The 21,699-nt window shown below is 51.0% G+C and overlaps 9 protein-coding genes across 9 annotated transcripts; 5 read left to right on the forward strand and 4 right to left on the reverse strand.

The window, feature by feature from the left end:
• Positions 1–3,428: 3,428 nt before the first annotated feature.
• On the forward strand, positions 3,429–4,700 carry PpBr36_07180 (uncharacterized protein; the record flags this gene model as incomplete). The annotated part of the gene is made up of 6 exons (XM_029894318.1): positions 3,429–3,452; positions 3,552–3,587; positions 3,669–3,765; positions 3,831–3,918; positions 3,987–4,083; positions 4,155–4,700. The coding sequence occupies 6 exons, from the start codon at positions 3,429–3,431 to the stop codon at positions 4,698–4,700; spliced, it is 888 nt and encodes a 295-aa protein (XP_029748781.1).
• A 1,456-nt stretch (positions 4,701–6,156) lies between these two features.
• PpBr36_07181 (uncharacterized protein) lies at positions 6,157–6,837 on the reverse strand (the record flags this gene model as incomplete). The annotated part of the gene is made up of 2 exons (XM_029894319.1): positions 6,157–6,397; positions 6,443–6,837. 2 exons carry the CDS (start codon positions 6,835–6,837, stop codon positions 6,157–6,159), a joined length of 636 nt encoding a protein of 211 aa, XP_029748782.1.
• PpBr36_07182 (uncharacterized protein) lies at positions 6,233–7,888 on the forward strand (the record flags this gene model as incomplete). Its single annotated transcript, XM_029894320.1, has 2 exons — positions 6,233–6,819; positions 6,910–7,888. 2 exons carry the CDS (start codon positions 6,233–6,235, stop codon positions 7,886–7,888), a joined length of 1,566 nt encoding a protein of 521 aa, XP_029748779.1.
• A 314-nt stretch (positions 7,889–8,202) lies between these two features.
• Positions 8,203–9,462, reverse strand: PpBr36_07183 (uncharacterized protein; the record flags this gene model as incomplete). The annotated part of the gene is made up of 1 exon (XM_029894321.1): positions 8,203–9,462. One exon carries the CDS (start codon positions 9,460–9,462, stop codon positions 8,203–8,205), a length of 1,260 nt encoding a protein of 419 aa, XP_029748780.1.
• Positions 9,463–10,302: 840 nt separating this feature from the next.
• Positions 10,303–11,094, forward strand: PpBr36_07184 (uncharacterized protein; the record flags this gene model as incomplete). The annotated part of the gene is made up of 1 exon (XM_029894322.1): positions 10,303–11,094. One exon carries the CDS (start codon positions 10,303–10,305, stop codon positions 11,092–11,094), a length of 792 nt encoding a protein of 263 aa, XP_029748777.1.
• Positions 11,095–11,222: 128 nt separating this feature from the next.
• Positions 11,223–11,490, reverse strand: PpBr36_07185 (uncharacterized protein; the record flags this gene model as incomplete). Its single annotated transcript, XM_029894323.1, has 2 exons — positions 11,223–11,277; positions 11,345–11,490. 2 exons carry the CDS (start codon positions 11,488–11,490, stop codon positions 11,223–11,225), a joined length of 201 nt encoding a protein of 66 aa, XP_029748778.1.
• Positions 11,491–11,919: 429 nt separating this feature from the next.
• PpBr36_07186 (uncharacterized protein) lies at positions 11,920–12,733 on the forward strand (the record flags this gene model as incomplete). Its single annotated transcript, XM_029894324.1, has 3 exons — positions 11,920–11,982; positions 12,283–12,619; positions 12,726–12,733. 3 exons carry the CDS (start codon positions 11,920–11,922, stop codon positions 12,731–12,733), a joined length of 408 nt encoding a protein of 135 aa, XP_029748775.1.
• Positions 12,734–13,460: 727 nt separating this feature from the next.
• Positions 13,461–14,981, reverse strand: PpBr36_07187 (uncharacterized protein; the record flags this gene model as incomplete). The annotated part of the gene is made up of 5 exons (XM_029894325.1): positions 13,461–13,829; positions 13,904–14,311; positions 14,382–14,605; positions 14,684–14,751; positions 14,845–14,981. The coding sequence occupies 5 exons, from the start codon at positions 14,979–14,981 to the stop codon at positions 13,461–13,463; spliced, it is 1,206 nt and encodes a 401-aa protein (XP_029748776.1).
• A 3,694-nt stretch (positions 14,982–18,675) lies between these two features.
• On the forward strand, positions 18,676–20,522 carry PpBr36_07188 (uncharacterized protein; the record flags this gene model as incomplete). The annotated part of the gene is made up of 5 exons (XM_029894326.1): positions 18,676–18,689; positions 18,766–18,835; positions 18,898–18,978; positions 19,055–19,405; positions 19,503–20,522. The coding sequence occupies 5 exons, from the start codon at positions 18,676–18,678 to the stop codon at positions 20,520–20,522; spliced, it is 1,536 nt and encodes a 511-aa protein (XP_029748773.1).
• Positions 20,523–21,699: the final 1,177 nt, after the last annotated feature.

Here is a 21,699-nt window from a genome sequence, read left to right on the forward strand (position 1 = left end):
CCCTCTTGCCGTGGACCGGTTTCCGGTTAGTGAGATGACGTAGCAATGCATAGCAGCCAAGACAACCATGCCTTCTAAGTTCCCGCATTCACCCCCTGGATGAACCCCAGCTGCACCTCCACTGTCCCATTGCCTGACCGCGTGGGGGTACCGAAATAACACTGCTCGGACTCGTAGGCTAAAACTAGGTAGCTCTGTGATGATATGCGCTCCACCACAAACGCATAAATCAAGCACATGAAAACTTTGTATCTATTAATTCCATGCCAATCACCTGTGGCCCTGAACTCATTCAGGAGCTCGATATCCTCGAATGTGCCACGATGGAGAGGGCCTCGGGATCTATGAGGTGCACAGGCCATCATCAGGTCATGCCTGGCAAGCTTGTTTACCTCAAGCAAAATCATCACTGGCTTTTTGATGCCTTTCGATGCCCGAAATATTCGACATGGTTAGTCTGACTATACACGCTTGCGAGTAAAAGTCTTACGAGTTGTAGTCTTCAACGATGTTGCATACTTGTGATGCTCTGGAAACCATCCAAGCCATCCTGCCAACCTGCGTCGTCCCAGTCAAATCGGGCTATCACTCCAGAGATGCGGCCTTGATGCACCATGATATCCCTAGGCGCCAAGTCAGGTTGAGAAATCGTCTATCAATTCGTAGTATCTCAGGCACCCGAACGTCATCGAACGGGGCCCATCAACTTGGACAAAGGCACTCGCGAATCATCGGTCGGAAAAGCCCTTATCGTACAGAACAAGCCGTTTGGGCTCTTCTAGATCTTTTAGCAGAACATTTTGTTGGGCAGCCATCCGCAGACCACTGGTAGAGCTTCTCTTGGGGCGGGAACAAGAAGGAACAAGTGCGATTTGCTCAATCGGCTTGACACTTGCCATGTCTGATAATTTGATCTGGCATGAAATATGCACATAAGGGCTAAAGGTCGCTTTGGCACTTCCATCCATATACATACCTTACATAGAGCCAGAACTTCGCATCGCGATTTCAGCCCTCGTGTGCAGTTGTATGGCACTTAAACGCGCGATGTCCGCCATTGCATCGGGACACGGGCAAATAAAGTACCAGGTAATTAGATGAGAAGGGCTGACAAGCTTGGCCATGAATGACATGACCACAAGGCTGAAAACTAAAGTGAGTTTGCGACACAGTCAGAACGTCAGCATCTGCACACCTGTGACAAGGCTTTCAAATATCAGGTGAGGTGGAAGATCTATGTAGGAATCAGGCTGCGGCGACTGGGAGCAGACCCAAGCCCTAAAAAGGACTGTACGAGCCTCGGGAGATTGTTATGTTATATCTTCGCATATAGTTGGCTGACACCCACATAGGGAGCATAGCCCCAGCCACAATCGTTGCTAGGCGTTGAGAAAGTCTTGGTAGGATTTCATTTCCGCCCTACCGCCCGAGTACTACATCCTTTTTTAATGCATCCAAACAGGGTAGTAAGTGGCTATGGTGACTGGGCCAGCTGGACAGACACGCGGGCGAGTGGCGAAACAAGGCTTGGCAGACGATACGTTCGGTCTCACGGTGCCTTGCGCGATACCCCGTTGATAGGATGACCGGGTGCTCCGTTAAATTAGACATGCAGGCTTGACAGGGCAGCACAGATGCTGTACAACATCTCGTTTTGAGAAGCAAAATACACAAGCCACCGATGAGCGATCAATCTCCGGTACCCGTACACTGCATTTTGCATGGTTGCAAAAGGATTGCGGCTGAGGTATCGCCTTGTGCCTCACCGAGAACGTGGCAAACAAACGCAGTAGGTCGTAATCGTTGAATTTCGTTCCACTGGCTTCCGATATTTTCCTCGTTGTTTATTCATTAAAAAAAAAAAAACAGCCCTATGAACGGCACCATGTAAAAAGGTAATTTTGTTGATGTTTACGGCTCTTCTAAACAGGCATTGGTTGATTATTAACTCTCGATGGGTTTACTGGCCTTGCTGGAGAGGGATGGTCTCGTTTTTGATGTGCCGGCTTATGCGGGGCTAGCCAATAGGGTAAAGGTTGTGAATTTGACCGAGATGGACTGATTGAGTGATGGAGGTTTCCATCCGGAAATCACTACTCTTATTTTGTTTGGAGGTTTATATTTATTTTATTCACGAATCGCGACGATCGCTGGCATCCAAACGGATACAGACATCTTCGGATACCTCAAGCTTAGACCATGGTCATAGGCAATAACTACCCGGAAGCATTTTTTAAATGTTATATCTAGGAGAGGGCAAACAGGAGTGAGCACCGAGCCAGAAGCATAAAACCCGCCGCTATTGGTTTGCTACCTTTATGCCTCGCCGTTCATCCGTGCGCATTCCCGCCCGTTGATTGAGCTTACCCGCGTGTGGTGGAGATCTAAACACATTTATCGTGTTTAAGGTGTCTCGGACACACCCACCCACCACCGCATAAAGAAGCCCAGAGATCATTTTTCCATACATGACCATGACGTTTGTATCCGAAGGATAGTATCCTAACGGTCGCTGAGACTTCTCTCACGAAAATTCCTGCCTTCGCATCGTTAAAATGCCAGCATGTGTTTCTTAGCAATTGGAGACGGTAGTTCTCAAGCACGTAGAACTCTCCCTCTTTGCACCATCGTAGAGTTGAGGAGGCTTCAGCCATCAGCGCATCACGAGGGGGACCGTTCTTGCGACCAACCGCGGGAGAGGACTGGGTTCTCATTTAAACTTCCCTGCCTTCAACAAAGCGAACCTCTTCCGACCCCACCCCTCGAGAGGTCTTGAAAACGCTCGGCCATTCACAGCTCGCTATCCAATCATCGACCCCCGCCACCCCGGTTACAAAGTGGAGTCTGACTAGTCTTTCTTGCAGTGCTGAAAATTCACCAGACGGCAAGGAGCACTGGCGTTCAAATTAGGGAGCTTCCCCCATCCGATTCCATCCCGACTCGCTGTCTGTGCTTTGGAGCATTGTACCAACGAGGTGGGCATCTCACAATCCGACCAGAAAGAACCGACATTGCCACGACAACAACCTCTACACCACCCGTTTTCAACCTTTGAGCTTCGCGCACCACTACGCTGACGATCGGAATACCATTCAGCCATCGGACGAAGAGCTCAGATCAATTCAACTGATCCTATCTTTCTCTTTTTTCTTTTGGACAATACTCGAAGGTGGAGAATTAATTCGGACCAATCGTGCATTCGACTGTGCAACGAGTTCCCCAGCCACTTTGACGCGTCCGATTTCGAATTTTCGACCCGATCATTCAACCACCACCACCTTCTCGGCCGACGTACGATTAGGACCACCAGGCGTGCGACGGACCAGTGTGCTACCGGCACAACGGATACTCGCGATAGAGACGAGGAGAATAGCTAGGGAGCGTCGGAGGAATTTGGCACAGCTGCGCTCTGCGCGACAAAACCCCAAATGTCGGGATTCGGCAATTTCGGCGTGAGTTAGCCTGCATATTGGCCGTTCCGGCATCCGAATGCTTCCCGCGCCATCTTTCAAGAGACGGGATAAGCTGACAAGCTACGTGTTTCAAAACAGCCCTTTTGTGAGGGTTCAACCTTGCCAGTGTGCAATGTAAGTAGCCTGTTAGGATCTCTTCAATCGCATTGTCCCAATGCGGAAATACGCGAGCATGGTCTGACTGTATACCAATAGGTTCTGAACAAGAACGGCAAGGACCAAAGGGGGGACTGGGGAGGGTGCAACCTAACGGGCATCCCACTACCTAATAACCAGTACCTCGGAAACTTGGGTGAGCTCATAATCCTCGCCCGAGTCTTTGTCAACTTGATTATATTCTGACACATTGGGTTACAGGTGTGATTTTGGTATGCGTTGTCGCGATTGTGGTGGCGATATATCTGCTGCTGCGGTCAGAGCGCAAGAAGGCGGCGGTGGGACGAAGGTTTGTTCTTGCAGCTGTCATATGATGCCTGTGATCGAAATTGACGCGCTGACATAACGCTTCGACAGAGAGATGCAACTGTTTCTGCTGGGCTACATTGTGATCCAAATCTGCGAGATCTTCACTGTTGGTGAAATCTCACCTTTGTCCGAAACAGTTCGGGTGGTGAGTTTAGTTTTTACTCAAATGACTCTAGTCTATACTTGAATATGGTTGATCTGACGATTACCTCACAGGCATTTACTGGTATTCATATCGGCTTTATCATTGCGACAACATGGGTTCTCATGCTCAACGCAGTTGTGGGCTACCAGATCATTGATGATGGGACGCCTTTGTCTCTTGGGCTACTGGTGCTTTCGGCCCTAGTTCTCTTGATCGGCACCGGGTACATCACTCTAGATACGGGCTTTGGATGGACCGGCTACTGGAACTCGAGCCAGCAGGCGCCCTACAGCCACATCGCTCTCTACGTACTGTACCAGCTGGCCCCTCTCATATTCATTGTGGCCTTCTTTGTACTGGAGGCCATCCTGGTCTTGAGAGTACTCCAGGAGACGAAGCCTATGATTTACCTAGTGGCCGCTGGCCTCCTGTTCGCTTTGGGACAAATCTTCAACTACGTTGTCAGCCGGTACATTTGCAACGGCACGAACGCCAGGATTGACGGATCCCTCTTCCAGACCATCTTCACCCTGGCGTCAGTTGTCATGGTATGGATATTCTGGTCAAGCATCACGGAGGACGACTGGCCAATGCCCGTGGGTTCAACTTACCCATAGGATGGGACCACCTCAGGTAACCTCGAGTGCAGTGGCAAGAAGCCAGAGTCATCTTGAGGCAAAAAGATCAACCCAACAGCAAATGAAAGAAAAATCACGCCGAAAAAAAAAGAGAGAAAAACACAAGAAACCAAAAACAGGGAACATGAAATGTGGTTGCGGAAGCTTATTCTCGGCGATTCTCATCGCCAAAAAGCCGGTTAGGGATGAGGGCCCCTAAGAAGGTGTACATGCAAAGCCCTAATATTTTTTTTTATAACCATTAACGAAATAATCAGTTCAATCTTCACGACAACCTACCTTCTGCGTCTGCATCATTCGGCCATTTGCGGCTGTACACTCGCAACCTGGCAACAAACCGGTCTCGATGAGCGGTATCAAACCGACTGTCGCGAATCCCCGGTCTTGGCTCATGCTTCAGAGGAGTCTGGCGTCTTTTTCCATACGTCTGTTGTGATCGTGGGAGGGGAGTGTCGAGAACGCATTGATTCTAATAACTTGTGCGGATCACGATGAGAGGTGCGCGTGTGACTTACGGAGACGTTCTGTATGTTTCCTTGGCGATGACTTGTATAGCGGTTCTGTATAGCCGTATTTTGGTTTTCTGCTTTTCTCCCGTCAGTCGATAGCGAAAGTATGTATACCCCTTGTTTCTAGATAGTCTATTTCGCGAGTATGAACATCAGGGCAGGGCAATATGCTTAGTACATGGTAATCGATAGACAAAACCTTGACTCTGCAACAGTGTCTGTCGAGTTGCATGTGTGACCAATGAGTGTCAAGTTAAATGTTCGACTTACCAGCTCACCCCGTCGCATTCCTTTACCACTTAGGAAGTAGGGAACAAAACCCTATCGTTTCGAAAAATCGTAGCCCAATGAGCTCATTATTTGTTTATTTTCTATCCGCGCTTAGGAATCTACCAGATGCAAACTGAAGCTAAAGCAAGCCTACACACTACTCCCCCACATGACTTGCCTTAGTTTAAGGTGGTACCCGACTTAGACTTCCGACCAGTGGGGCAGGCTTTTGCAGCGACACGCTAACGCGGTTTTGCTAGGTCGAGTTATCACCAATGAATTCACCGAAAACCACCCAAGATAGCTGCTAGCTGCCTTCACAAGCAAGCTCAAATGTAACCCAATTGATGATTAGCACGAGCTAAAACTGATTTCACGCAGCACTACAGCCAGAGCGCTTCTCCCTCGCGACACGTCGAACTACCGTGCAACTAGACTAGACTGTCAGTCGGTTCATGACTGCACCCATCACTTGCTCTAACGCCTACCTGCCCAGCTCTCAACATCGCCAACTTGGCCTGCTTCCGAGTAGGTAACTTGGTGACCCACCATCGAGTCATCTTCCTCAGAGATCGAGAAGCCTCTCGCCACTTTTGTGACCCGTTACCTACCGCCCTGTGCTAGTGACCTCCGCTCGAAGCCGATCAAACCGCTTTTTACAGCACCCACACCCGCTCTTGATCCCCGGCGCGAGTGGGAATTCCCAAGAGATCCCCGGCAACAACACCTACAATGGCAGACTCGGATGGCGAGCTTGTGGTCGACGACGGCTCTGATGACGAACTTGTTGGGCAGTCGGGTGGCGCACGCGGTGCAGCCGGCGGGGGGCGGTCGGGCAAGGGCGGGGTTGAGGGTGGCAAGCGCAAGAAGAAAGCCAGCAAGGCGGCATGGGAAGATCTACAAAGATCATGGGATGTGGTCCACGAGCTGGATGATGGTAACCTCTCTCTGGAGGGCTTTCTCGAGGCCGAGAAGCGTCGGCGCGTGCTCCGTGACACGACGCCCATCCAGCGTGGAATCATACGGCACCTGGTCTTGGTCATAGACATGTCCTTTGCCATGGCGGAGAAGGACCTGATGCCGACGAGGCACCGCCTGACCATCTCGTACGCCATCGATTTTGTACGTGAGTACTTTGACCAGAACCCCATCAGCCAGCTGGCCATCGTGGGCATGCGCGACAGCATAGCCGTTCGGATCTCGGATTTGAGCGGGAATCCGGCGGAACACATTGAGAAGCTCAGGGCGTTGCCGGACCTAGACCCTTCTGGAAGCCCTAGTCTACAGAACGCTCTAGAGATGTGCCGGGGCGCATTGTTGTGAGTCTTGATGCCCATTTTGCACGTCTGCCCCTGGGTCATTCATACCTGTCAAGGCGCGTCATCTCTAACCCTCTTTGCAAACCGCAGCAACACCCCCTCACACGGAACCCGGGAGGTGGTCATAATATTCGGCGCATTATTATCACTCGATCCCGGCGACATACATGAGACGATTGATGGGCTCATGGCCGACAGGATACGAGTGTCGGTGATTGGGCTAGCAGCCCAAGTCTATATCTGCGAGGAAATATGTCGAAGAACAAACTCTGGCAAGGCGGCGGCAGATCTAGGAATTGTTACAGACACCGACGGATCGGCATACAACGTAGCTCTCCACGAGGTGCACTTTCGGGAGCTGCTGATGTCGGCTACGAGACCCCCGATAACACGGCAAAGCCAACTCCAACAGGCAACGGGAGAGGCTGCTTCCCTCCTAATGATGGGCTTTCCCTCGCGAAAGACGGACAAGGACCCCGCTCTGTGTTCATGTCATAATCGACCTGTGCGAAACGGCTTCCTGTGCACACGATGTGGATCAAGGGTTTGTCGTCTGCCCTCCGAGTGCCCCGCATGCGGCCTGACGCTGATATTGTCCACGCACCTGGCCCGATCGTACCACCACCTCTTCCCGCTGAGGGTATGGACCGAAGTGCCATGGGCCGACGCCGGTCGCAGCGTCTCCTGCTTTGCATGCCACGCACCGTTCCCCGATGTCAAGAATAAGGACAAGAACAAAGATGCGGACAAGAGCAAGAACGCTGAGAAGGAGGGTGCCGGCGACAAACACCTCAAGGTTCCCAGCAAGGATGTGAACGGCAAAAAGAAGAAACCCGCACCACCTGTGCCCAAAGGTGTGAGTGAGAGCGGGAGATATATGTGTCAGGTGTGTCGGCATCACTTCTGTATTGATTGCGACGTATTTTCCCATGAGGTGCTACACAACTGCCCTGGATGCCAGAGCGATACTCGAGGCGACCTAGCTGCGACGAACGGCAAAGGAGCCACCAACGGAGCTGCTAGCAATGGTGTTTCCCAGGATTCCAACGGGGCCATGGTGATTGACTGAATTATTCACGGCCACGGCCATTTCATTGGTTGTACAGATCGCGCATGATAGGGGTCATGGGACAATATAGGTTGCCATATTACAATGAAGGCAGACTTAACGTTTGAGTTGACGCATTTCCCGTGAACATACGTGAAGAGAAATCTTTGCATGAGAAAAAAAAAAAAAAAAAAAAAAGATTCATACAAATATGACATGGATGCTTGCAAGCATGATACTGTCCCGTTTTCCCCTAACGCCGCTTTGCCTCATGATGATGATTTCCAAACAATTGAACCGGACAAAAAAACCCATAAACAAATACGTTCACTTCATCACAAGTTTCCACGTTCAGCCTGCTCCCTCTCGATGGCCTCAAACAGGCTCTTGAAGTTGCCGGCGCCAAAGCCGTCGAACTCGTTGCGCTGTATGATCTCGATGAAGACCGTGGGGCGATCCATCAAGGGGCGCGTGAAGAGCTGGAGCAGGTAACCGCCCTCATCGTAATCGATGAGGATGTTGTTGCGGACCAGGCGGTCAAAGTCCTCCTGCAGTTCCCAATCGCGCTTCTCCGTCTTGAGGCGGCGGCGCATGGTGTCGTAGTAGGTGTGGGGCACCTCGATGAACTCGACGCCACGGCTGCGCATGGCCTCGACGGTGGTGATGATGTCCGATGTGAGCAGGGCAATGTGCTGAACGCCGGCGCCCGAGTTGAAGGTGACGTACTCCTCGATCTGCGAGCGCTTCTTGCCCTTGGCCGGCTCGTTAATTGGCATCTTCACAACGTTGTTCGGGCTGGCCATGACGATGCTGTTGAGGGCGCTGAAGTCGGTTGAGATTTGGTTGTCGTCGACTGACCAGAAGCGATGGAACGACAGGCAGCGCTCGTAAAAGTCGCAGGCCGCCCGCATGTCGTCCCAGTCCTGGTTGCCGACGCAGTGGTCGATGCGCTGCAGGGGTACGGGCGCAAGGGCCGAGTAGGCGGCCGGCTGGCGGTTCACGTCGCGGAAGCCGGGCAGGAAGGTGCCACGGAAGTCTTCGCGGGAGAGCAGGGTGTGTGTGGTGTCGCCATATGTCTGGATGACGGCCATCGTGACCGAGCCATGCTCCTTGTCCGACAAGGTCTTGGGCGGCGCGATGGACACGGCACCCTGCTGCACAGCACGTTCGTACACACCCTGGACGTTGTCCACTTCGAAGCAGACGTCCTTGACGGCATCGCCGTGCTTCTCGAGGTGAGCATGCATCTCCTTGAGGAGTGCCCGGTCCTCATCCGAGATGGGCTCATCCTCTGGGAGGTGGACGTGTGACCTGATGGGCGACGTGAAGACGAAGCGGACATCTTCTTTGCCCACCAGGTAAGAGGCGAAGTAGCGGGAGCCTGTCTCAAGGCCCCGGTATGCGATAATCTTCATGCCAAAGAGGGTGTTGTAATACGAAGCCGCCTGCTTCGCATTTCCAACCCACCAGGTTACATGGTCGTAGCCATGGAAGCTAGGAAACGGGTCCTGGACTGCGAGGTTGTCAACCTGCAGTCCGGACGTATGGTCTACGACCGAGTTTCTTGGGGATTCTGTGATGGCAGAGGGTGACATGGACACAAAATGGTTTCTGGAAAGCAAGCAGTCCTCAATTATCTTGAAGGGACGGTGACAGCGTCGGTGAGCAAGTTAGATGTGGAAGTGAATATAGATAGGGCTGAGTTGATGTGTTCTTTTGAACTCAAGTTTCACAAGTTTGCAATGGGAAGACTTCCTTCTTATTTAAAGGCTCGGTTTAAATCGAGGTATGACACCCACCCAGCCTTCCGCAGTGTGCCAGCAGGTCATCTGATTCCGTGCTTGGCGGCGAGTCGAAGTTGGTCCTCCATAATGATCAGTAGAGACCTTGTTTGTGCCAGATGTAGACGATCCTAATGGTTTGTTTGCTAGGAACCCCGAGAGCAGAGGCCCTAGAAACAGGCGGAACTAAACCGTCGGAGGCTTTGACACCTAGATTAACCGACCCTAGCCGAAGGTGGCCGCGTTGGTTTCTTGTGCCGCTGCCTTCCATCACCTAATCCGCACAGGTTTTGGACGATGGATTGAGGGACCCACTTTCCCGTGACATGCGTGACGAAAGTCGATTATGGGTAATGCCGAATTGCATGGACCAGGATGTTGCTGACGCCACAGCACTCGTCGGCCTTGTTGAGTGCGATTGTCCATGCGAGTCGAAACCTTTTGCTCAGTTAGACCCATCTGGTAATTCCATTGCATTGAATATTCCCTGGTACACGTGTGGTAACACCCGTTTTGCGGTATTTTGATTGTTGAAGAGTATCGCCAGCTGCACTGCCTGAAGACGGACGTACGCCAGTCGCTCACCGAGACAAGGTTCAATATCCGACATTCACCGCCCCAAGAATCCCAACCGAATATACCAATCCACCAACAATGGCTTCGGCGACCTTGAGCAGCCGGGACTTGAACGTCCTCGAAAAGATTAAAGATCCCGAATTCGACCCCGCTGCGATTGTCAGATTAGAAGCCTCACTGCCCGCAGACCCTCACATACAGGATGCCGACGTGTACAAGAAGGTGGTCGAGAGAGAACGAGGAATCGTCATGGAGATGCAACAAGCAGACAGCCAGCCGGAGGAGGCGGATGCTCAAGATGCAGTCGAAGCGGCATATAGAAAGGCCGTTCTCGCCTTCGATCAGCTCATTGAGGAGTATCCGGATTATGCAAGTGCCAGAAATAACAGGGCCCAGGCCCTGAGACGACTGTACGGCGACTCGATGATGCTATCACAGCAGGAGCCTTCGCCCCGAGCCTTGGTGCCGAAAATTGACGACATTCAGGAGCATTCTCGCGTGGTAAATAAGACACTTGCAGACCTTGACAAAGCCATAGAACTGCTCTCCCCGAGAACGCCATGGCAGCCATTGTCACCCGCCGCTGCCAATACCCTCTCCCTTGCCCACACCCAAAGAGCAGCTATATACTTGGCCGCATCCAAGCTTGTCGCCCAGGGCGTCCCGCAGATATCACACGGAAGAAAGGAGAGTGGCTGGAGGACGCTCGAGTTTGAGGCTGCTGCCTCACGGGACTTTGCCATCGGCGGCAGATATGGTAATGACATTGCAAAGGGCCTTGCTGTGAGCACCAATCCAACTGCTAAGCTGTGTGGACAAATGGTTCAGGAAATGATGAAGAAAGAGTATGGAGATGAGTTCGCTCGGTAGTATCGCGCGGTCTAGTGCCGAGGAAGCCTGGTCTCGAAGTAGTTTATAGACAGCGGCGTCATGTTATGGATACGATGCTCCAGTGATTTAGACTACCGAGACAGGGCAGTCCGTTGAGCGGAACAGTCTTATAAAGTAGAGCTGCCTTGGCTACTGCCCATTCCGACAGTATACCTTAGGCGTCTAAAAAAATACAATAGAGATCAGTATACTGATATTGTAGCCCACTGCATCGCGGTGGTGTACTCACCTCTTGAAAGCATCCATAGTCTGAGCCGAGGTCCTTCCCTTTTCCTTCTCCTCACGCTTCACTCTGGTGACGGCGGCTGAGATACCAATAAATACAGCAAAGATGGGATCTGCTACCCGCGAAATGATGTAGGTAGGAGGAGGCATGGCTAAAATGGCGTGGAGCTGTTAAATGCGCGAAAGGGAAAATAAATTATGACAGGCTTTAGCAGCAGTAGCATCAGCTTGCATCGCGTCAAATGCCCAATTGACAAACTCGACGGGACCTCCTTGACGGTCAACATTAATTTTGCCCAACCAGAGGACTCTTGAGGTGGGTCCGCTCGATGCCCTTGAATTGTTATTACTGGTCACTTGTGAAAGCTTGGACCTCATGCCTTCACTCCAGCGCCTTTCTCCATTACTCTGACTTGCCTGGCTCCAAAAGGTCCCGTCACGTGTAGCCAGCCCCGCTCCAAGCGCACAGCCGTAGTTTGGAAACTCCAGTGAAATTTCGGGACGCCGACAACCCTCTTGTTCAATCCACCATATCACCACCCAACGTCACCAAGATCCGACAACCAGAGAACCGCCAAAATGAAGTTCCTCAAGGTCGGCCGTGTTGCCATCATTACCCGCGGCAGGTTTGCCGGTAAGAAGGTAAGACGCCAAATCTTGCCTTGGTGAAAGAGAAAAAAAAAAACAGTTTGGGAGATGGCCGTGTCAGGGGAGACAAGACAGATGACCTTGTCCACCATGAGCGATTGAGACAACATCCCCGAACACCAGATTTCAATGGTTTCACCGAATACGCCAACTCAAACGAACAGACAATCAGAGATTTCGCTCGTGGCAGGACGCAGGAAGGGAATCATCTGGGGAAAAAAATACACAAACAGGCCCAAGGGAAATGGTTCTAGGATTAGGCGGCTGACATTGTGGCCTTGCCCCCCTCACCAGGTCGTCATCATCCAGCCCGTCGACTCAGGCAACAAGCTGCACCCGTACGGCCACGCCATCGTTGCCGGCATCGAGCGCTACCCCCTCAAGATCACCAGGCGCATGTCCAAGACGCGCCAAGAGAAGCGCAACAAGATAAAGCCCTTCGTCAAGGTTGTCAACTACAATCACCTTATGCCCACCCGCTACACCCTTGAGCTCGAGGGCCTCAAGGGCTCCGTGACGAACGACACCTTCAAGGAGGTCAGCCAAAGGGAGGATGCGAAGAAGAACGTGAAGAAGGTGCTCGAGGAGCGTTACACGAGCGGAAAGAACCGGTGGTTCTTCACTCCTCTTAGTACGTCGCCCATAATTGGATCCCTCGCAAGAACCCCAAGTATTCGAATAATACTGCGGGGTTTCCGATCACGAGATGGCTAGCTAACCGACCTTTTTCTTCACAGGGTTCTAAATATTTTCTCTCTACACTTCGGCTTGGGCAGGGGCGAATGGGTTGGGCTGTACGCAGCATTCTCGGAATACAAAAATTTGAGGCTCATGAGCTAAATTCACCGCGGTTCTTTCTGGTCAATTTTCGGGCGTTTGATTGTTCCTTGGCCTTTTGTGGTGCATGCCGGTGATTGGAGTTCCGGCACCTAGAAATGATGATGAGACCTTGTTTTATGGTGCCTGCGCATTTTCGGTCGGATTTTCCGCTCGACTGTAGCAGCAGCAAGAGTCGCTTCCGGCTCATGCAACGGAAGTTTAGACAGCAAGAATTCAGCATGACACTATATGGCGTCCCTTATAGCGTACAGTCTGGCTATGTCTTGAAGACTTATGATGTGAATTCCTGCTCTATTCTAATATACAATGTGTGTACAGAGACTTTCCAGTCTTCAAGTTCAAAAAGAAAAAAAAAAAAAAAAAGTAGGCTACCAGCCCAATCTATACTGGTAACAGTGCAGCTTCTGCACACGGTAACCAGGAAGTCTTCCCAACTCCAATAGACGACGAATATGCAGTATCATCATCCATAAAGCTTACCATATTGGCCAATGTCGATCCTTTCGACGGCCCTTAACACTCAAGACTCCAACACATGTATGCATGCTAAAAGGGGAATATAAAATAACAAAGGAAAACAAACCCACACACAGTAACCCTTTGTAGCTAAATAAAGCCCCAATTCCAAGCGTCTATGGCAAACCGACCTTGTTGGCAGCCTTGCTCAAGACCTTGGTGGCGTCGTATTCTGTTGCGTAAGGTGCTAGGCCGCTCAGAACGAAGATGCCCAACGCGAATACGGATCCAAGGATCAAGACGCGGCGGACTACGGGGCGGCGAGCTCCAAATTCAGCCCATTGGCGACCGCCCTCGGCAGCATAACCCTTCAGAGCATCGTAGCCGAGTTTGTAGTGCACCATGCCAGCAAGGGCGATGCTGTAGCCGAAGAGCTGCAGGCCAGTCACAGGCTTGTCGGGCCAGATGATGACCGAAGCGGCCACAAGCAGCACGTCTTTGAGAACACCACAAATGGTGAGCACCAAGGAAGATGTTTTGCCAATCTGTTCACTATATTAGTACTGGCGACTAGGTCTGGAGACTCCGTGACAAATGGGGCGTCCGAGTGTCTACTCACCAATAGAACGACAGAGACGTTCAGCATAAATGCGCACAATCCGTTGAGGAAAAAGTTGAACAGCCCGACGTGGTAGACCTCAGCCAAGCTGACCTTGGGCATCTCCCAGAAGAGAGCCACGGTAGCGTTCATGGCAGCGCACACAGGAGCAAAGTAGTACAGGGACACGAGCGGGTCCATCTTATACTCGGCAGAGCTGAGAAGGCGCTGGACCATGGTCAGGCGCAGGGCCTCAAAGATAACACCGCCGATCTGGAACAGAAAACCGGCCAAGACGAACTTGATCTCGCCGAACGATGCGATGACCACACCGATCACAATGACCGACACGTTAAGGAAGACGCGTAGGTTGGGCTGCGCCACACCGAGCACCCAGCTTGAGAGCAGAACGGCAACCGGGGTAGTAGCCTTAAAAAAGTTAGCAAGGAAGCTTCTCAAGGTGGTGAACCCCTAGGTGCCTAGATGGATACAAACTTACCTTGAGCATCTGGATAAACGCAACACTGAGATAGAGGTATGTCAAGTTGCCGCAGATAAGACTCAAACTGAACATGAATCCAATTGGCACGATGGCGCGCATGTAGACCTGCCCATTCATCTTGACAGTTTTACGGCCATCGAGAAGGGTGGTATAGCGCGCCAGCAGTTGCGTCGCAACCGTGGCGAAGGTCAGGTGGTACGTCGTCAAGAGCACAGGGTAGTCTGCACATCGACATGATCAGATATCGACTCTTTGAGCAAAACAACATATCAGCATTGGGTGGGATTGGAGCGTCATACGGAATTTCTTGGTGTCGAGGATCCATTTGTTGAACAAAATAACCGAAGAACTTATACTGATCCATGCACTGATCGAAAGAAAAGTTTCCACCATTCGTCAGTATCGAGTATCGCAGCTTGTCTGTCGGACCGTCGCCTTTCCCGTCTCGTTGGTGGCTCACATGACATATGCCGCCGCAGGCACGGATGCTCTAGGTGCTTGATGTTGAAGCTTTTCAGCGTCTTGGTTGACGACAGGCAAGACTGGCTCGCGCGGCGCCCCCTCTCCGGAGACGCGCACTTTGTCTTCGGCGCTCATGGTAGCGCGGTATGTGTGATGCAAGCGAAAGCGTACTGGCGCTCTCCAAGCAGCCCAAGCTTGGCGTGGTCCGGTTGTTGCACAAGCAACAATATGGATAAGGCAAAGTAACCAAGAATCAGAAATTCAAGCAAAAGGGGACTGCTCCCTGATATTAACCAGATCTCATGTGATTCCGTTTGAGATGTAGTAGGTCGACGTCTGAAGTCGAGAGGGGAAGGAGAAAAAAAAAAAAAAAAAGAATGGACGTCGCCTTTTGCCAGGGATAACAAGCCTTAGCTTGGGCGGAAGGAAGCAACGACGTAACCGTTGTCGCGCAGGCTTGGGGTTTGATGGGTGGGTTCAACTAGGACCCGAGCGTCAATCGACTTCTTTTAAAAAGGCACTCCAGCTTGGCGAGCCCTTGCTGGCCTCATAGCCTGGTCTCGAACTCTCGAGCCAGCTATCAAGCACTGCCTTACGATTCAGTTCATTGGCCATTTTTACTGGCCCTTTGAATTTGAGCTCTCAGGGGCTGATGTAGCGTTCGATGGATCCAGGAAAATGATCAACAAGGAGCTTTGGTGGAAATAAACTGGAGATGTGGGGCTTTGCACGAGGTTTGTGGCAAGGTTAATTCTGTTACAAGCAAAACAAGCCTGTCTGTCTAGGTTTGCAGGAGCAAATCAAGCGTGTCGGAGACTTGTAGTATGGGTACTCAACCGGTACAGGTACGTACAGGGAGGGCAAGAGATTTCGGCAGTGTGGCCACCAATGAATGTTATCTGTCGAAACAATCGCATCAAAGCACAAAGCAATTTCGAATTAACCGATTATCATCCGTATGGGCACCACCACAGCTACTCAGGTGCAAGGACAGGGAAATAGGATTAATGAAGGCGGGCGTGTTTTGGTCATCGACAAAACTAACTCGAGTACTCTCGTTCTCACTCGTCGGTTGATCAACGCCACGCAAACAAAGCCATGGAATGTGGGAGGAATGCGGCAGGAAGCCCTTGCATGCACTTGTCAGGTTCCGAATGTACAGTGCATGCATGTGCATCCGAAGCAAGGAAAATTCGTCTTGAGTGAGCACTTGAAGCGACCAAGGTATCGAATACGGTGTGCAACCGACGAATAAGGTGGCCGGCATCGGCGTCCAGTTGGTGTGGTCGGTCCATTCAGGGTTTGTTGTTTCTTCTCTCCTTTCTTTCCTAATTTTACAGGACGGAGTACTCCGTCCGTACGAAGCTAGGTCATGACAATCCTCCTGTACATCCCGTACAGCCCCGATTACAAGCGAATACAGTACAACAGGTACAGTAGGTATTGAAACTAAGAAATTGAGATGAGCAGTGATAGCCGCTTTACTGCCACTTGTCATGAAAGACACCAATCTCTCTATCCAAGGTTTGGAGTATCAGATTCATTAGAATGAGCCACCTGCACGGCTTCTATTACCTATTTCAAGGACCAATAATTACCTCGTGGTGCAAATGCTCGAGCTCCCCGGCCAGCCTGCCAGGTTGCTTGACAAAGAAGGTGGGGGTGGTCTTTTTTCTCGCAAGTCGCTGGGAACAAAAAGCTCGCCTTGGCAGAGCTAGGCCCGGCAATTTTGACGATCGTTTCGACAGGGTGTGCCACCAAAGAACCAGGGTTGTCAGGAACAAAACCAACACCCCACCTCGCCTTGGAATTGGTCAACCGTGCATTAAGCAAAACTAGGCTCCGCCTCAGTGCCACTTGCAACGCACAAATACCAAAGCTACAAACCAATCAATTACGTGACTGCTTCTACCAAGCCACGAGAACAACTTACCTACAGAGTAATTACTCGACAAGCCGCACATAGTATCATTCCCTACTGTGATCACTGTGTTCTCCATCAAGGCAAAACCCACGCAGGGTGCACCATGACCTGGGAGGTATTCCTGGCGTATTGACGCTGGGAGAAATGACCGGAACAAAGCTTTCCCAACCGGAATATACGTCATAGCAGATGTAAGACTACAGAGGATCCAAATATAGCTCTGTCAGTTTGTACAACAAATTATGCCCTAACAAACAAAGCTCGGCGACGCGACGGGATCTAGCCTCATGTTAGTTACCTAAAAAGATTAGCGGGGTTCATTTGAAATCGGTGTATGTGAAACTATCGGTATATTGCTTGGTAGGATGACAGGTATCTGCCGAAGGCGCTGAGAGATCGATCTCAGATCAGCTGAGCTTATGATCCTCTGCGAAGCACTTCACATAGAGAGTAGCTATGGAACCATTTTCGGGATTGTTTTGCGTCGAGCCCTCCAATTGGGGTAAGCAATTGGGGTAAGGAATTGGTAGAAGATATGTGTTACCTCTGGCCCTACTAATAAACGGGCGGTTTTAGGATATCCAATGCCAGCATTGCTTTCTCTGTACACCGCAATAATATTCCGACATTAAATATTCTGATTAGGTGGTCTATGTGATTTTTCCAGACACACAAAACACACCAGGTGCAATAGGCAATGCCACCCCTTGTCACCTACTGTAGGGGATTATCTGTATATGATACACCTGCTGAAATGCCAAGTCCTGTCTCCCTTCTGTTCCCGTAACCCGCGAGATCTTCGCGCCAATCTTAAGCATGCTTCGCTGCGTTGATGACGATCAACGGAGATGCAAATTCAGGGAAAGGTATCCTGTGGATTTCGGAACAGATTGGCGGCTCACAAGGCTTGTTCGAAGCCGCCACTGTACCGTCTCGGTACCCCCAAGATAGATAAGCTAAGTGGGAGTAATGACACAAAACGCACTAAAACATCGATTGCCAGTCACGGCAGCTCGTAAGAGCACGTTCCACCATGCCTATTCCGTAGGTAGGTGCCCTAGGGTGGAGATATTGGCGGATTGGCCCTGCCAACGAAGAACCTCTATCGAGGGGTGGACCCGGGTCAAATAGTGGTGGGGCACAAACCCGAATCATTGAATTGCCCCTCTACTGAGTGGAAGAAATCACATCACTTTTCAATCGACTAGTCAGACTACCTCGTACTGTACAAAGGTGTGCGCCAACGTAAATTAGGTATCGTTCTTCAGCTTCGGATTGACTCAATGTAGATAAACCCATTCAAGAAAGGGTCAAACAAGAACAACAAAAGACGCAAGCTGCAGTGGGGAAATAGCTCGAACACCTCAATACTCACTCGAAGGAACCTAGGGAAAACTGGCAGTCGACTTTAACTTTGCCAGGAATTTCGCCCACTTCAGAGCTTGGTCTTCGCAATTTAATTCCTATACAGGTAGTTTAGACTAACATTCCAAAATGTAACATGCGTGGGGACTGAACCGTGATTTTCATGACAGGGTCCGTTCCATGAGGGAACAATCGACAGGGTCTCCTCCCTGGAACGATTCCCCTGACGTAGCGAGCACCTTCCTAGGTAAGGATGAATTAGTAGAGAACGCCCCTGGCGCCTCCATGCACCTCCTTTCCATTCCTGACAGATATGCGCCGCCTGTCCACCGCCACTGCTAAAGATCTACAGGATAATACCTCTCCTGCCGAATATTATACTACGGGGATACCAAAGACCAAATATCTTGCAGACGCTCCTTGGCTTGTCACATCTAAAAGCTGCCGTGTGTGTCGCTCCAGTAGCAAGAACCCAGTCACTTTTACGGCATCCATCACATTTTCTAACCCTTCAAGGAGCGATTGATTGTTGCCCTCAATATGGTTGCAGACATGTGAGTGCACAAATGAGCTCGTGTCCGGACCACGCATCGGAATTCTGGAGGCTCCAAAGCTGACCGTGAACTCTAGCAACGTCGACGTACTCATCATCGGTGCAGGCCCAACAGGTTTGGGCGCTGCCAAGCGTCTGCATCACCTTGTGAGCAAGCACAACCCAAGCTCCCAGCCATGATGCGCCAACCAACTAACCCTGTCATGTAGAACGGCCCATCATGGCTGATTCTGGACTCCAGCGAAAAGGCCGGCGGTCTTGCGTCCACTGATGTTACTCCAGAAGGCTTTGTAAGAGCTTCCGGTCCTTTAAACAGTCCGGGAATCCTCCTGGACGGCCGAAGGCCACCAGCTAACATATCTGTAGCTCTACGATGTGGGAGGACATGTGATTTTCTCTCACTACAAGTACTTTGATGACTGTCTTGACGAGGCCCTTCCAAAAGAGGACGATTGGTTCACTCACCAGCGCATCTCGTACGTGCGGTACAAGAACCTGTGGGTTCCGTACCCCTTCCAGAACAACATTTCGATGTTGCCCAAGGAGGACCAAGTCAAGTGTATAGATGGCATGATTGACGCAGCCCTCGAGGTGCGCGTTGCCAACACCAAGCCAAAGGACTTTGACGAGTGGATCATGCGCATGACTGGCGAAGGTGTGGCCGACATTTTCATGCGCCCATACAACTACAAGGTCTGGGCTGTGCCGACGACCAAGGTAAGTAAATATGAATATACATGGCTTCTCTTTCACGTTGGGAGGGATAGAACTCCGAGGGTTCGACAGCCTGCTCACTTGTGATTTCAAATTTTAGATGCAATGCCAATGGCTCGGTGAGCGGGTGGCTGCACCAGATGTCAAGTTGGTGACAAGGAACGTCATTCTCGGCAAGGTGGCTGGCAACTGGGGTCCCAACGCTACTTTCCGCTTCCCGGCCAAGGATGGCACTGGAGGTATCTGGATTGCTGTGGCCAACACGCTGCCTGAGGAGAAGAAGCGCTTCGGCAAGCAGGGCGAGGTTAGCAAAGTTGACGCTGAGAGCAAGGTCGTCACGCTCGCCGATGGTACCACCATCGGTTATGGCAAGCTCATATCAACCATGCCTGTCGACCACCTCGTCGAGAAGATGGGTCGTCAAGACCTCGTGTCGCTTTCGCAAGGTCTATTTTTCTCGTCAACCCACGTGATCGGAGTTGGCCTCCGGGGTGAGCGTCCTGAGCGTATCGGGGACAAGTGCTGGCTTTACTTCCCTGAGGACAATTGCCCCTTCTACAGGGCGACTGTCTTTTCCAACTACTCACCGTACAATCAACCTGATGCCGAAAAGAAGCTGCCGACCATGCAACTAGGAGACGGCTCTAAGCCCTCGTCGAGCGAGGCCAAGGGGGGTCCCTACTGGTCTATCATGCTTGAGGTGTCACAGTCGAGCATGAAGCCCGTGGACGAGGAGAACCTTCTGAGGGACTGCATACAGGGCCTTGTCAACACGGATATGATCAAGGCCGACGATGAGATTGTATCCACATACCACCGCAAGTTTGATCACGGCTATCCCACGCCGACGCTAGAGAGGGAAGGCGTGCTCAAGGAGTTGCTCCCGAAGCTGCAGGACATGGATATCTACTCTCGCGGACGTTTCGGCAGCTGGAGGTATGAGGTCGGCAACCAGGATCACTCATTTATGCTTGGCGTCGAAGCCGCGGACCATATCGTCACGGGCGCCGTGGAGCTCACCCTCAACTATCCAGACTTTGTCAACAGCCGCCAAAATAACGAAAGGAGGCTTGCTCAGCAAGGCTTCCGCCCCCAGGCCAACGGTGTGCCACTTAGATAAGACGAATCTTCCTCATATTTTTAGAAGCTTTCGTTGCAAGTCTATAGCTGCTTTGGGAGTCAGTACAGGGTTGATAGAGGTAGCTTTTGCCTAGCAAGCATAGACGTGAATTTGACGGAAGCATAAGAGTACCCTTGTCATTATGGTGAAACCAGTTGCCCTCGGTCTCTCTCTCTCTCTCTCTCTCCTTTTTCTAGTGAAGACTACTGAATGCAGCATACTGGGAGTAGCATTGATGTCTATGAATATACCAACCTACGTTAAATATCTACATACCTGGGTACACACCCAAGTTATAGAAACTCAAAAAGTACCTAAAATAGTTGGGGTAGCTGCGCTAGAATGCGAAACCACATGCTTGATGTCTTGATGCCAAGGCGGGGTAAACAGGGACATGTTAACCTGCCCTGTTTCTACTTCAATTCATCGTCCCACAGAGAATCTTTGGCTGTTTCGCACAAAAATAATAGCAACAGAAGATTGCTGGGTTTTGCCGACAGGCCAACTAGAGTGAAACAACGGGAGCTGCAGAAGCGATCATGTTTGTTAAAGTGAATCTTGAGGGGAGGGATGTGCACCAAAAAAAAACCCCCCCGGACAAATCATGTTCATTTGGTTCCTCGCTTTGTGCGACTCAATCGCACGCAACGAGCCCAATCGTCAGGCACAGAATTCGATGCTGTGAGTGTGTCGTCTTGAGAGTAGGTAGGTGTACACGCTTGCAGATGCCGAAAAGCCACAAATCTGAAAGTGCTTGCGTTCTCGGCTTGCCCTCCGACCAGTTAAGTATGGAGAAATTGGGCACATAGATACGAAATAATACCCTCTAGGCCCTCCATACCTTACCAGTCTTTAGGTACCATGAACCCCATTTAGACCAATGGTGCCCACGACGCGATTCCTAGCTTTGTAGTGGTGGAGGCATAAACAGGGTTAATGATCAGTCGATAGTTCAAGGTACCGTAGTAGATTCCATTCCCGGGAGAGCATGGCAGGAAATCATGGCTGATTGGCCGCGCAGAAGCTGTGCCCCGTTTTTCCCCTGCCCGTCCAAGTTTGTTCGACCTTGTCCATGCTTTCCCTTCCCACTTATTCCACGGTCAGAGCATGGCCTAGTTAAGAAATGAAGAATCATACATCTAGGCCCAAAACGAGAGTTCTGAGCAGTCAGATTCTT

The sequence above is a fragment of the Pyricularia pennisetigena genome, chromosome 1 (genome assembly GCF_004337985.1).
Source record: "Pyricularia pennisetigena strain Br36 chromosome 1, whole genome shotgun sequence".
Taxonomy (NCBI): domain Eukaryota; kingdom Fungi; phylum Ascomycota; class Sordariomycetes; order Magnaporthales; family Pyriculariaceae; genus Pyricularia; species Pyricularia pennisetigena.